Source organism: Colius striatus, chromosome 6 (assembly GCF_028858725.1).
Source record: "Colius striatus isolate bColStr4 chromosome 6, bColStr4.1.hap1, whole genome shotgun sequence".
NCBI lineage: Eukaryota > Metazoa > Chordata > Aves > Coliiformes > Coliidae > Colius > Colius striatus.
The window spans coordinates 38,930,948-38,947,067 of NC_084764.1; the positions used below are offsets into that span (position 1 = coordinate 38,930,948).

The 16,120-nt window shown below is 42.0% G+C and overlaps 1 protein-coding gene across 3 annotated transcripts in view; it reads left to right on the forward strand.

The window, feature by feature from the left end:
* The window catches only part of SYT16 (synaptotagmin 16), a 67,620-nt gene that overhangs the window by 38,761 nt on the left and 12,739 nt on the right, over positions 1-16,120 (forward strand). For all 3 annotated transcript variants that reach the window (XM_061997913.1, XM_061997914.1, XM_061997915.1), the window contains exons 5-7: positions 6,670-6,926; positions 10,834-11,277; positions 12,535-12,724. In XM_061997913.1, the coding sequence (XP_061853897.1) occupies positions 6,670-6,926; positions 10,834-11,277; positions 12,535-12,724 (891 nt within the window). The remainder of the gene's footprint in view (positions 1-6,669; positions 6,927-10,833; positions 11,278-12,534; positions 12,725-16,120) is intronic.

Consider the following 16,120-nt stretch of genomic DNA (forward strand, 5'->3'; position numbering starts at 1 on the left):
CACCCTGACAAAGCAAGGCCAAGTATATATAGTAGGTATTGAACCCTCCTTTCCCCATCTGGCGGATATTCACACGCTAATGAGGGTGAAGTCATCTCATATTCAAAGCTCGTGTTGGTAGCAGGAGGGGAAGGGCACTCAGAGGGACGTGCTCAAATGCAGATCTATGCTTTTAAAGGTTACAATTTACATTGGTCTCCTGAGTTGCTCTGCTGCTGGCAGATGGAGTCAGCAGTGCCTGCTAGCCACGTGCCGTGTTTATGTGTCTGTTCTATTACCCAGAGCAGGTTATATCTGAATTCATTTTTCAGCACAAAAAAGAAGTTCTCTCTCCACCTTGGCAGGAGCTGTAGGGGAATGGAAGCATGGAAAAGTTTTCCAGTCCTTTGCTTACTACTTTTGTCTTTGCACATGCTAGTGATTTTACAAGTGGCTCTCTATGTGTGTTGTGTCTTTCTTTGTGTTCTGCTTCATTAAATATCTTCATTAGAGTAATGTCCAGAGTTGGACAAGGTCTAATAACATGTAAATGTTACAAATACAATATGACATTCGCAGACTTTCCAGAAGCTTGAAGAAGCAGGTGACTCTCAAGTTCGTTCCTCAGTCCTCCCTAAACCTTGGTCCCCTTTTCCTCCCCAGAAGGTCCATCTGAGAGCTAGAAGTGTGCCGTGTCACCTGGCTTGTTGTTCAAGGGCAGCAGACTGTCTAAAGCAAGAGTTGTTCTCCCAGTAAACAGTTATGGGGAGGCTGAAGAACAGACAGCATCTTCAGGCAGGAGTGATAAGGTGATTAAGCAGTTTGAGATCTGTGTCATGCTCACAAAGTTTTTGATCAGAAGTATCTGAAAAAGCAACATTAGCAGGTGTGGAGTGTAGACCCAAATTCAGCTGCTGGCTCTGCAGCCGTGAGAAGCGCGGTACAGAGGTATCTGAATACAAAGGTACTGTTTGCATGAAATGAGGTTAAAGAAATTCGAGTCTAAGATCTGTAGCCTAAATGTGGAGAGGTTCTTTTGTTCTGGAAAAACAAGTCCTGAATCTTACTTTCTCTCTTACTAAACTTGGTTTCCTTGTTGGTTACCTGCAACTCATTTCTAAAGTACTGAGGGGGAAGAGTCTGGATCTGAGCACTGCTAGGTCCATGAAGATCTTTCCATTAACTGTATATGGCTTTTGAATTCTGACTCCTAATCCAGTGGGATTTTCATGGATTTTATTAACAATTTTTTCCAGAGTAAAGACTGCAGGACTTTGTTCTAATTATTTTTGATCTGTGCCATTTAAGTCATCTCTTTAGCAAGCCTTTTAGCAAAAGTTAAACGTCTCCTTTTGTAATGGCTTTGCAAACACAAGGTGAACAATGAATGAGTTATGCTGTATCATTTGCCAGAGTATACACCAAATGTCAGGCAGTGACAGAAACTGAAAATTTATGGCACAGAAGGGAAGAATTTTATGCTCTTCTATGGACTAATGTAATGACTCTTTTACACAAACAGAGATGAAATGCATTTCAAAATGTAGCTACTTAGAAAATTGGCCTGAATACATTCTAAAAGCTGGAGAAGTTCACTGGAGGGAACAGACATGAAAGTGTCCTTTGTTTTTTACTTCTGTAGAGTGTTTTAATTTTGAAATTCAATTGTTTGACTTCATTTCAAGATATGACTTTCCATTTAACTCTTTTTCTGGCACAATGTGGTGTGGTGTTGCTCCTACTTTTCAGAGGTAATATTAATATTCTTTAAATAGCTGTTCAGAAAATAGATGAAACCAGATATTGAAGCCTGCTTTCTCTAAGACAGTCGTTTCTCTGCCCCATTCCTCTCCAAACTCAAGATTAGACTCTTCGTTATGAACAAATCCCTGGGTATGTCAGGTCTCCTTCAAACCCAGAGGCTTCCAAGGCATGTAGAGCTGCTGGTACGGGGAGTATGGTGATGGTTGCAAACACCCCTGGCTTCTCATATGAGTGGTTTATTTGGGAGAAAAGCTGAGTGGTTGGGGTAAATCCTAGACAACTCCATACCCAACTACTTCCCAATTGCTGGTCTGAGAACTCTGTGTTGGTACAAGTCCATTTTGGCCCCTAGCTAAAGGGGCAGAAACTCCACAGAAAGGTTTGTGGGTGTAAAGCCATCATTGTGCCCTGAAGGTGTATTGAACATTTTCAGCTGAGCAGATCCTCTGGCCCTTTCTGGGAGAGGATAAAGTATAAAGGATCTCTGGAAAGTGCCAAGCTCAGATTGGGATCATGACTCTTTCAGACCTGCCCAAGACATCTCTTTTCCTTGTGTTCTCTAACCAGACCTTTTATTCATATAGTTGGTTGTTTTATTTGCTTACAGAATCAGAAATCTAGAACTAACTTAGATGTACAGCAAAGCTGAACATCTCAGAAAGCCCTGAATAGCTTCTCTCCCACTCAGACTTGACATACCACAAAATCTTCTCACATCATGTTCTTACATGAGATTTTCCTTGCCCCTCTGTTTCTGTTATCAATGTCTTGACAGTCTGCGCTTTAGGCTCATTTAACTTTAACTTTTCACCCGTTAAAAACCTTTGTAGTAACGTGAGTAGATCTTGGAAAGAGGAGTGCACGCTGCAGAAAGGAAGTGTTTGGATCATGTTCTGGGGAGCTGAATGGCTTAAATGCCAGCTCTGCCCACAGCCTCTCTGCAAATCACACTGTTAATAAAGAGCCTATTTTAGAATAGGAAACATGGAGTCTTCTCAGGCTATTACCCAGCATGTGGTAAATTAAACAGTCTTGGCCTGATTGCATAATATCACTTGAAATTTAAGATCCTTTTTCTCTTTAACCCCTAAAATTTACAATCCATTTTTGTTTAGATTTATTGTAATTAGATAATGATTCTGCTCCCTTGAGACTCTTCTAGAAAGGGGTTTTTTCCCCCCTTTTTGAGGGCTAATCTCAAAATAACCAGGGGCAAGAGCACTGCTTGGTCTCCTTGCATCTGATTTAGTTCGTTGTGGGGGAGCACGTGATGCCCAGGGTGCTGCAGAGTGATTTGGAACTGGCGCTGTAGCAAGGGCCAGGCAACAGGTTTCCTGCCGTATTAGGACAAATACATCTCAATCCCACTAACTTCTATCTCTGCTGCCATTATTGTCTGTTGGAAAGAGGGATTTGAAAATCACTGCTGGTAACTAGGAGGGTTTCAAGTCCATAAGTAACCAGATACATACTGAAATCCTCTTCTCTGGACCGTATATAAACAGGCTTTTAACTTTCAGCATGTGTTCATATACAGACTAGAAGATGGGATGGAATTTCTTTCATTTTGTAAAATCATAAAGAAAAGACATACCTTTTCTTGTAAAAGCTCAGAGATTCACTGCAATCCACAGAGCAAACACATCCTTGGTCAGCACAGGTTAACAGACACACTTCAAACTCTACATCACAGTGCTTCCCTTTGGTCAATGAACTGTGTAGTGTTAATTTAGCAGGTTCTACTAGAGACTTTTAACCCTAGCAGTGTGTTTTAGGAAATGACGAGGCCTCTTGGGACATTTCTTTGGCTCATTGCAATGTTTCATAGAGAGAATGTGCATCATTGAAAAAGAAGGAAGATATGCTGTAGATTAGCCAGCATTCAGCTGCCAACATGAAGGGGAACTTCACAGTATTTTCCATACTGATTTTCAGTGCGTGATGTGCTGAGTTTGGTTTCTGGACACGTGACACGAAGTTGGAGGACAGGACTGGGGGGAAAAAAAGAAAAGAAGGAAAATCACAGTCTTTTAGTGTACAGTACTATCAGCTGTTAATTTTAGAATTGACTGCTATTGCTCTGCAGGGACTCTTGGCTAATTAAAGTTCAGATAGTTAGATAGTGCTGTCTCAAACTATATGAGGCTGTGCTGTTTATTCATGTCAGGTATTCATAAGACTGTTGACATTTTCTTCCTTGAAGATCTCTCAGGTAAATTACAGACATTTTACTGCTCTGACCTTTTCCTTTACATGAAGAATTTTCTATTTTCACCTTTTTTTTTTGGTTAGAATTTAATGTTAGAAGGGAAGTAATTGGAGAGGTGTAGTTGTTCTAGTCTGTAAAGTTGGGCTATTACCTGCAATGATCCTCTAATACTGGTATTTAGAAGTGATTATCTTTTACCAAACTACCTTAGAGAAAAAGACAGACTGTTTCACTGAATGGTTTTGGTGAATCACCTTTTCTTTTCCTTTCCTTTCCCTGAATTCTACATTTGCTTTCCTAACACATTCATTTTGTGCCCAAGTCTTAGGGAGATGGCTTGCTCTATTAATATGTTTCTGGAGTTCTCTTGTTATGAATAGCCTTTTATGGCTTTAATGTAGTTTTTGAAAATTCCTCTATTATTGATCTAGATATTATCCCAGCAGGAGTCAAAACCACAAGACAATTGTGTGAGGATCATTTCTTACTACAGCAGCATTTTATTCTGAAAGCCTGCTGTGTGCTGTGTGCTTTGATGGATGACCCACTGTTTAAAATGTGTATTAGACATTGGCTTGCTAATTAAATGCCTTAAGGAGTGCCTGTACCCATTCAATCTCAGTAAATTTGTGGAATTTCTGTTATTTTATTCCTTGCTTACGTTATGTTTACTTCCTTCTGATTTCTAACCTTCTGGAGAACAATGGGATTAATGGCAAAAAATCGAGTTACTTTCTACCCTCAAGAGTTTCAATTCAGGGCAGAGGTGAAACATTGAGGGGTCTTGGTTTCAAGGCTAGGTCTGCCAAGGGGGAGGATGAGGAGCAGAAGAGGTGGGGCTTGCATTTCAGAAGACAGTGAGAAGAGCACTTGCCTGGAATTTGAGAGATCTGAATTTGGGTCCCTCTTTCCTATTGAGGGACCATCTCCCACGTCATTGCATAATTGCAAAGCTGCGAGGTGCTCTCAGACTTGTCTGTTGAAGTGCCCATGCTTTTGAAACATTATACAGGGAGGGAGAATGTGAGACCATTCATAGTTGAAGAAAGGGGATAAAGTCATTTTCCTGATCTCTGAGCTGTTAAATTGAAAGAGCAGCCAAGGAGAGGGGCAGGGACTTCTGCATGCCTTCAGCACGTTTCCTGACTATAATCCCCATTCTGCTTGTTGGATTTTTGTTTGTTTGCTTGGTTGTTTTTTTATGGAGCAGGTATGAATCAGAAATAGCATAGTTTGCTATTAGTTTGCTGCTAAGGCCTATCATAGAATTCCTTCTACTCAGAAGGATTTGGGCTTTTTATTTGAGACGGGGGAGTGTACAGAGAATCCTAGATTGCCTCTCATTTGTCAGGTGAGGAATGAAAACATTGATTCATCTGAACCAAAGCAAACTAATAGCTTTCCATTAAACATGGTAATTAAGACTATTTTTTAAAGATTTGGGTTGGAGACTAAGTTTGAAATTGTCCTGTAGTAATGGGCTTCTTGAGAACAAACAGGTAGCCCCGCTTGGGAAAGGGAGGTGAACATGATATGACCTCTAGAGATCCCTTCCAATCTCAGCCATTCTGTGAAACCTTTAAACCCCAAAGAGCTGTGTTTGCAGAGGAAGTCATTCTGTTTTCATTACTCTCACCAGCTGTCTGGAAGCACACCTTGTTTTCTTTCGCTGTAGCTGCACCTTGGTTATTTGAAAGAGATGAAGGCAGAATCTAGCTCTTTGTCTTCCTAAAGCAAGGCTTGGCATCAGATGAATAAGGAGGAGGAGGGTCCCTGGTTTTCTCCTGAAAGTGCTTGCAGAACACATTCAAGGCCAAATCATGACGTGATTTTCATCTGTGTCCCTGCAGATATAGTTGTGTCTCTCCACCTAGAGAGCTCTCACTGATGCCTTAAAGTACCCTGTGTTCACAACAGAGATTTCTGATGGTGCCGAGGAGAAATCTGTAGTCTAAACCAGAGAAGATTATTTTGTTACCATTAATGAACCTTACTTTAGATCAAGGAGTAAGTGTGTAGAATCAGATTGGTCAGATTAATTAGATGAAACTAATAAAAGCAGTCAGGGACTTAGGCAATGCATCTTCCCTCAGTTACCTTTGGGACAGTTTAGCCCAAACATGGAGATTCTTAGTTGGCTTATGAGGCTCGTCATGTGCACCCAGGCTCTCAGGGATGGATGGTAAGGTCATAGTGGCCCTCTTAACTCCATGAAATCTCTTTCCTGACCAACACTATCCCCTTGAGGATAATGCTAACTCCTAACCTTTCCTCTTCGTTCTCCTTCTGTGTAGAAGGAAATTGCTGATCCGTGTTCATCAGGCCTGTGCTGTGCTTTTCTGCAATTTGTCTGACCTGTGTTTTTATGGAGGTGATTGCTTTGGGACCACAAAGCAGCCCTAAGACACATGAATATCCCAAACACCCCGGTGATAATTATATTTGATGGTTAACTTATTCAAGTAAAGGCAACTGGTTTCTCAGTTCAGGGTGTGAGGAGACGGGCATGTCCACTCCACCCAGTGCTGAGTTATATGGGACTTGTGATAAGTTCAGTGCTGTAGTATTTAGGAGTAGAAACTATCTCTTGCATACACTAGAGACGGAGAGAGGTGGAAAACCAAAGACAATAAAGGAGAGAAAGGCACATTTTGAGAGGCAGAGGGGGAGGAATTTATTGTAATCCCTCTGAAATTATTTTCTTGCTGAATTGTTAGATCTGGATGGACTAAGCCAACTGAGTTACCAAGACAACCTGTCTTATCATGGAGATGACCATGTATCTGTTGATTCAAGAACAACAACTGGGAGTAGAGGTGCTGGGCAGTGCTCAGGGCCTGGCATGGAGCCTGGCATTGCCGATGCTGTCAGCCAGCAAGGCACAGAGGGACGTTTGGGAACGGAGACAGCGTTTGCCAACCAGAGGGTTGAAGTAAATGATGCTACTGACAGCTCCTCGGCTTGGAGCCCTGAGGTATGGTGAATTGCCATTTATTACATAAAGTGTGAGCTTTTAAAGGATGTTGGGGGCCAAAAAATGTTAGAGGAGAAATGAAGTGAAAAGTTGATCAGCACAACACAATATAATGGTGCTCCTGTGTGCATGTGTGAGTGAGCACAGACCCCTCTCTATGTGATTCCCCTTCTTCTTGTGCTTTACCTCTTGCTACTAACATTCATTTAGAGAAGCTGTTTTAATGCATGATTTCTGACTGCAAACTCTGAACTGAAATTGGAGCCATTAGCTGCCTGACAGCAGTTACTATCATTTAGCAAAGGGCACCCTGTGGTGGCCCAAAGGTTTGTTAGGGGCTGTACGTGCAGGGTTTATGTCTAGGGACATGATGCATGGTCACTAGGTCAGATGTGTGCCTCTTTTACCAGGTAGTTTCTGTGGCTTTAGCAAATAGGAAGCATCTGGAAAGCTGCAGGCAGCTGGTGGAGATGGCCAAGTGACCATCACTCTGGTCCCCACTGATCCCAGGCATCCTTCCAGGGAAGGAGAGAGCCTGAGGCTGGAGCTCCTCTGCTTTCTCTTAGTTCTGCATCTTTACTTGGATGCCTCAAGAAAATGTTGCTGACTTTAAGGCATTGTAAACACCCAATGACTTAGCAGCTGCCTTTTCTCTCATCATCTTTCTATGTGGTGTGTGGGTTTTCATTGTTGTTTTACCACAAGATTAAGTTTCTGAAAAAATATCAGCCTGCATCAGACATATTAAAAGAACAGCACAAAGGTCACATCTTCTGCCTGAGTTGAAAGAGGCTGTTCTTCAGCTGTGGAGAATGAATACCTCCATCACACTCTGAGCAACGAGGCTTTGAGGGAGAGGCTCCTTTCCTCCAAGTGTGCTGCTTACAGCCAGTTAGAGAGATGGAAAGCATCTCCTTGGTGCATATGCTCCAGCCCTAAGGGGTGTTTTGGACAGTGTTTTGGTTTGCTGCACAATCCACTCCCACAAAACACTACACAACACAACACATGGGAACTCCGTGCAGGGGCAGCCCTGCCCTCTCTTTGCTGCGTGCCTCTGACACATGCTGTTTGTCTGCCCACCTGAGGCTTGCTGCTCCTTTTCCACTTTTGATGCACATGGCCACGATTCACATGGGCTGCAGCATCTCCAGTATCCTCTTGTATTTCTTTGGAATATATCTCTTGTTTTGCTCCTGGTACCTACATTTTAAAAATGACAAGAATGTTCCTAGCATCAGGGAGCAGATATGCCAAAGTTCCAGTTTATCTACTACAAGCAGCTTCTCATCCAAAGGTATTGTGTGGATTAATGAAAGAATTTTTATTGCAGGAACTGAATGTTCTGACATGCCAGAAATGTCCAAGCACTATTATCCTTCACTCAAAGGACATCTCTTTAGAGACAAAAATGATAATTTTATGCCCCTGCAGTGGAACCACAAGTACAATTTCAAGCTTTGCTCGTAATTAGCTGCTCTTTCAGGTTTCTCTGGCAGGAATGAACTTATTTTACCTAGTGAAGTGGATATTGAGTGTCCTGAATGACCAGGTCAGACATAGAGTATCAATACTTGGCTTGACTTCTCAACAACTGTGCTGGAAAGAGGGAAAAAATTCAAATGGATTATCTAAAACCCATACTTTCTTTGGATTCCAGTTTAGTGTCTGTATAACCAATATTTTCGCAAAGGACTCATAGTCCAACTGAGCTCAGAAAGCTGAGGGAGATTCTGTCAATGACTTCCACAGAAAGGAAATTGAATATCTATAAGCTTTGTGTGCTGAAAACCTGTGCAGAGGTGAGTCCCAGATAGCCCAGTGCTCTCTGAAAGGGCCAGCCCAGGAGGTCTCTAAAGCTTGGTTGCTCACAGAAAGGTTGCTGCCACAGAGTTTGGCATTTCTGTTTCTCTCTCTGCCTCCAGTTCGTGCAGACTTCTCTGCAGTGGATGTGGCCAATTTGAGATTTCATGAAGACTAGATTCTTTCTAGCTGCTCCGTCAAAAAACAGAGAGCTGACCTTCAGTCTGCCATAAACAGTTTCAGAAGATGAGATACTCAGCCCTTTGGGGCAGGAAAGTGCTTCTTGGATCTTTGTACTTGTGAGTTTCTGATGATGAAACATGGAAGTTTGCATTCTCCAGCTCAGGCACGTAGTTGAAAGCAAAGTTGTGCCACAAGCACAGTTGTCTCCACACTGTAGCAGCAATTCTCAAGTGTGCCTTGATTCCATCTCCTCAATAGCAAGTGCACAGATCAAAATGGGGAGGAATGAACATGTGGAGGGGAAAATGAATCAAGCACAATCCCATTAAGTTTCCTTCTTAAGTATTATTTCATCAAACAGACAGAAATAACTTGACAGCTACACAGCAGCACTTAACATTTGCATAACGTCACGTTCTCTCCAGGCAACCTGGCCTGCCTTGCATTTTTGTCTTTGCACCCTGCCATTCATACAGAAAGGCATTTTCATGGGCAACCAGGACATTTTGTGTGCTGTCTGAGCAGAGGTCTGTCTCTCTTTGACATGACTTTTGCAAGACATATGACAGCAGGTCTCCATCGCTAATGAGTGCGCGTGGCTTTTGTATTTACATGCACAAATCTTAACAAACATCTACGAAAATATGAAAAGCTGGAGCTTTGCATGTTGTGGCAGGTGAATCTGAGCACTCGAAAAGCAAATTGACAGGAAGTAGATGTAAATTCTGAGGTTTGTCCAAGGTCTTGTTTGAGATACATGCCACCCTAGGTGCTTATGAAGGGAATTACATCAGAAGTCCGTGGCCCATCATCTGTACTCTTAAACAATAAGATTCCAATGCTGAAAAGAAATGTTGCTTGAAACGCAGAAGAAGAGAAATGTTTGAGGAGGAGGGTGACTCAGACTGCTAGTGACAGGCCTTAGTTCACCTTCTGGCTGTTAACTGAAAATCTTTCGCTAGTACAGTGTATACTCATGTTTAAATACAAATCATTGATCACTATAGCAACCCCTTTATCATACGAAGCACGTTCTAGCTCTAAGATAAAAAAGCACTTTTGAACAGAAACGCACACGCCCACTCGTCAAAAGGTAAGGTGAGCATCCATGTTTTTTATCTTGCTTTATCAAGATGGTTTTTGTTTTAAAAGTAGGTAGAAGATTGTGTGTGACTTGGTCTGTGCATGTTTTGATTGTTTATTTTGAATTTTCATTCTGAATGTATTAGTATCCAAAGTGAACAGAAGGAACAGATGCGTCTCTTGGGAGATTTTAAAAAGGGAATAAAGAATCAATATGTATTTAACCAGATTGTTTTTCTTGATTATCATTGCTTTAGCTGTAGGAAAAGTGTTGAATTATAGGGTAGCATGTAGAAAAGGAATTTTCACTCTGCAAGAAATTCTGACACAGTGATTTCCCCTCCCATCAAATTGAACACAGTGCTAAAGTTTTTATCTTCCAGCAGAACAAAATATCCACAAAGTTAGCAGGTTTGGCTGGATTGTTTGATTTTGGTAATGAAAAAAAAAATCCTGTGCACATTCAAAGTAACAGGCTGGGGTTTTTCTAACCAAAAGAAAACAAAAAGTTTTGTTAATGCTTCAAAATTGGCATGAAAGAAGTCTTTAAAAAAATTCCTTTTTACTTTTTCTGTATGTTGAATTTTTGCCAAATTAACAGACTCCTGCAAAAATGTTTAAATATTGATGAAACCTTTTGTTGGGATTGTTTCAACAAATGCTATTGCCTACTAGATTGTATGGAGAATATGACACAGAATCAGGCAATTAACTATATACTGGTCTTATTTTGCAGAGCAACTGCCTTTTGTGTGCAAGCACAAGGGAGGACAATTTTTTTCTTAAATAGAGGCAGGTGAACTCCAGTGGAGGTTTTACTTCTTCCTTCTCTTTGCAGGAACATAATGAAGTGAACAGTGTACCAGAACATCATGGTGCTCACGAACCAATCTGTAAATGTGGTGATCTAGATGTCACCTTCAACTACAAAGCCTCAAGCCAAAAGCTCGTAGTTACCATCTTGGAGGCCAGGGATATCCCAGACAAAGACCGCAGTGGTGTGAATACCTGGCAAGTGCACACAGTCCTGATGCCTAGCAAGAAACAAAGGGGCAAAACCAGTGTTCAGAGAGGACCTATGCCCATGTTCAAGGATAAAATTACCTTCAGTAAGCTGGAGCCAGAGGAGTTAAGCAGCCACGCCGTTCGTTTCCGCCTCTATGCGGTTCACAAGGTGATTGGAGAGAAGATGATGGGAGAGCAGTTGTTCTACCTGAGCAACATCAGCCAGGAAAGAGAAGCAAAGGTGTCATTGGTTTTGGAGCCAAGGAGTAACTTGAGTGTAAGTTTGATGAAATAAATAGAATCAAAGAATGGTGGGGGTTGGAAAGGACCTTTAGAGATCATCCAGTTCAACACCCCTGCCAAAACAGGTCCCACCTAGATCAGATCACACAGGAACATGTCCACGTGGGTCTTGAAGACCTCCAGAGCAGGAGCCTCCACACCCTCCCTGGGCAGCCTGGGCCAGGGCTCCCTCACCTTAATAGTGAAAGAGATTTTTCTGATGTTTAAATGGAACTTTTTGTGTTCCAGCTTCATCCCATCACCCCTTGTCCTGTTGCTAGATACAAAAGAAAAAAAGGGATACCCCAACCTCCTGAAATAGGGAGTCCAATAAAATTTACCAGTAAAGTGAAGGATGAGGCATGTCTTCCCTGCACATAGCTGTGCCTTGTTAATTAACAACAGCTCAGCTAGCAAGGATGTCCTACCTCTACACAAGTCATCAGGTGCTATGCCATGCAGAAGAGGTATGTTGATCCCAGAACCACAAAAGCCAATTACATCTGAATTTCAACACGGACAGTAGTCTTTGTGCCACGTTGTGTTGGTGGACCTGTACTACTGCCAGTGCAAGAGCTACTTCATTTGGCATTAGCTAGTAGCTTGTGGATCTCTGTGTTGTGGTTTCCATGTTACCAGAAATGCTTAGAAATCTTCTTTTTCATGACAGATAGGAGTGGAGAGGTGTGTCATGTGAGGAAGAACTGGCTGTACTGCTTCATAGTCTTCCATGCACATCACAGTTGTATCGAGCTCTGGCTATGCCAGTAGATTTGTGTGGATGAGCTCTGTCATGATTGCCTACAAAAATCTCAGTGAGAGGTTGTGCACATGAAATTAACAGAATATCATGCCCTGGGTGAAAAGAGGGTAGGGAGAGCATCGTGGTAGCAAGGAAACAAAGAAAATACACAGTACCTGACCAAAAAAACCCCAAACTGTGGGATGCATTCCATCCAAAAGTCATTGTCAAGGAGATTTACTGTGTATTTAATGGAGTGGGATTTATGTTTATCTCAGAGACTCTGATTTATGTCAGTGATAACACATTACACAACGTTCCTTATCTTTAAAGTTTGGAGACATGTTTTTGTGAAAGTGATGCTCCGATTCTCCTGGTGCCCCATCGTAAGTCATTCTTAGTCATTGTCATTTCTTAAGAGAGACCTTACTAAACTAGGCTACAAGACATCAGTTAAGGGAGGGTGGTGGTGAATGTCCTGATAAGACTTTCAGTGCTCTTTCCCTGCAGAGTGCAGACTCTCAGCTTAGTCTGTCAGCGATCTCTCACAGTGATAGCACTTCTTCAACACAGTCCCTGTCGCATGGAGGGGTGCCAGAGCTGCTCGTGGGATTGTCATACAATGCCACGACGGGGCGGCTGTCAGTGGAGATGATCAAAGGCAGTCATTTCCGAAACCTCGCAATTAATAGGCCACCTGGTAAGTACTTTCACTGCTATCAAATAACACCACTGAATCAAAATTTGCTTTTTATTTTCTTCCTTAAGGTATTTAATGATGTCATTTTGGAGCTGGATTTCCTTGCAGTGTCTGATTGAAAATTAAAAGCATTATTTCAAATATGTGTGCTGGTAAATTTTGCAGTGTAATTGGAGGCAATCATAGGAAGACACAGCTGACAGAACAGTGATACCTGAATGTCTCTTTTATTGCATATACGTTCACAACATCTGATTATGGCAAAAGTGGGTATAATAACCCAAAGCACAGCGTAATTCTCAGCAGATCCATAAAAAGAAATAAGCACTTTTCAGGTCATTGTGTGTTGCCATGTGACCTACAAAGGCCCTGCCTAATGTCAATAAGTGTTTCCCAGGGCTGTACTTTATTTAGTCCCCTTGCTGTGCTGCTAAGCACCAGGTGACCTGGTGCTTTGGGCCCTTTGGGGATCTTGCTGCTATGAATTTCCCACTGGCACACAAGGAAATCCTCTGCAGAAAGAGAATTTGAAAGTTGTTCTGGGTCATAACAGTTGAGTTCCCTTCCTCCAGTACCTAAAGGGAAAAATGGAAGATGCCTTGCAGTAGGTGTAGTTAGTGCTTGAGCTGTAGTTAGTCCTTGGGAAGGATAGTGGGTGGACATAATGCCTGGGATGGAGATGAGGTCATGCAGCCATAGTGCGTGGTGTTACCTGCTTTGCTGCTGTGCTGCCTCATTGAGTGGTTGAATGACGATGCTGTATTCATCTCTTATTGTCCTTTTTGCCTTCTGTCTGAGACAAACAGCTAATGATGATGTGAAATAACATTTTGTTTGTTTGTTGCTGTGTTTGCTTTTCGTGATGCGGTTGCCTGCCCATCGAAGGAAATAACCTCTGGCAGTTCACTTGAGTCACTGGATTTTGCATAGTATCCCAAGCTTCAAAATGCTAAGATTACTTTTACAAGATGCTGTGCTTTTTAGCCCTGAGCTAGCAAAATATTTATGTAATATTTCAGTGTATGGACGTGAAAACTTGATTTTCCACTAAGCTCTACTTCAGTATACTCCAGAAATCTGTGTCATCAGTCAGTCCCTCAAGAATTAAAGGCAAATCTATGCAACAGTAGAACACATGACCCCAGTCTGTGTGGCTCTAGCTAGTCTGGCATTAGCTGTGACAGCACAGATCTCCATGCAAGTTAGTTAAATACATGTTCTTGTTTGCATGTACATGTTTTAATAAAAGGTTCCAAGTTGGGACCTTTTTAGTAGTTTAAAGCAAAGGTGGACTAAGACAAGAGTCTTAGCACAAGCTTTAGCGAGCAAGCTTGTCCATCCTTATATAAGCTGCAGTGTAGGTACCTCCTAAAGTTTTATTCTCAGAAATGAAATTAAATTAGTCCCAGTATAGGTCCAAGGTAATTTGCTGTGTTTTAGTTTCTGGCATCCTTCCATGCATCTACCTGTAGTACCGGAGTTTTGTCTCTTGCCTACCTGAAGATGTGGATTATGCAACACTTCTTAAATCAGGCCCTGCACAAGTTGCCTTGTATCTGGCTGGGCCAGGCCCACTCTTTCCCCATAAATGGAAAGTCTTCACTGCAGAGAATTCAAATAAGTGCCTTACAGCTTTACTATCTACCAATTTACTGACAATTTTTGTGTTCTTCTAACAAAGGTTTCTCTGGGTGTGTGCTGTATAGATCTGTGTTTAGCTGCCTTGATCAGATGTCCCATTCAGCGTTTCAGATTGTGGGTGTGCAGGAGTGCAGTAGCTTTGTTGGCAGTGCCTTTAAACCTGATAAACATTTTGTATTTTTGATGAATGAGAATAGGAGCAGGATATGGGAAAGAGGTGTTCTGTGAGACCCCTTTCATTTGAAATTTTACCTGAGTTTTCCATTTCTGTGTTTGCAGGGCTTCAGATAAACCCAGTTTAATTGGTGTGATAAGCTGACCTTTCTTCTGTCAGCAGCCCAAACTAGTAGGCTTGACATTGTTTTGTAACAGTTCTTCCATCTTCACTGTTAAAGGCTATCTTGAGTTGTTTCTTCACATTCTTTCTTTATCCAGATCAACTTTAGCATGATTAGACCACTACCTCTCAGTGTTAGATTCATTTTTTGGTGAAACATGGAGATTCGTAAATGGTTACAGGCAAATTCTGAACCTCTCCCAGTCTGCAGCTTTTATTCCAAGTCACATTGCTGCTTCTGCATTCTGCATCTATAAAGTACCCAGTAGTGTGGTGAGAAAAGGAAAACCCAGTGAAGCAGAAGTTGAAAGAAGTTAAAAAGAAGGAAGAAAAACAGACGCTGGAGTAGCATTTCACTGATAACTGCTGCAGACACTGCACAAGGGGGGAACATGAGGTCCAATCGTTACTGTCTGAAACATGCTGGTGGCTGAATGAGATGCTCAATACATCCTTCACTAGGTGAGAACTAAAACTGCCATCCCCCTTTCTAGAGGGTGAGCAAATAGCCCTTGTGTTTTCTCAAATACATCCATTCTGCGATTCTGTTGTTTGAGGCTTAGAGAGAGTGATTTATTTCTATAAAGTATCATGGGGATTTCAGATACAATACCACTTTGGGGCCCTTGAACACCAAGCCCAAGCTGCTATTCATGGCAACAATTTGTGGTAAGGCTGAGAGGAGTAAACAGACAGCATCCATTTCCATACCCAGCCCTGCATGCACAGAGCCTATACATTGTCCATATATTGTGCTGTCACAACCCAGTGGCTTTAGTATTGTCTGCTGCCGACAACTGAAGCTATGGGGAATAACACAAGACTCTTGCACAGCAGCAAATCCTTCAGCTGTGCTTTTTGGCCACCTTGACCTTCTTCTCTGCCACTTGTGGCCCTGCATACGTGAACTCAGCATCTTCTGCAGCATATGTGCTCTCTCCTTGGCATCCTTGCACATCAATTTCACTGTTAGCAGAAGAAGGAACTGGACTGGAGCATTTTAGGTGTTTTCAGATGTTAAAGACCGTAAGTGTTAAACCAGATGGTTTTCTGGAGAAGGAAAAGAAGATTATGTGCACCTCTCAGTTTTTTCCTGGGCACATCTTCTGCTCCACTCACAGCTTTATGCTGAGATAGATAAATGTCAAAGTCATGAGTGCTTACGTGGGTAATACCTGGGTTAGAAAACAGCTGGACAGCTTACAGAGACTTAAGTCTTGCAGACAATATCTTGTCTTCAGGTCACGTATGTGGGATTTACGGACAATTTGTTCAAGGTTAAGTGTCCAGGTATTGTTCTGGGGAACATGCTGAGTTATAGGGCTGAGTCTACAATCCCTGATCACACAAATAGATCCATTATCAGTCAGAGCACTTAAGAGCACTCAAGAGCACTCAAGAGTACGGCTGCAGCATCG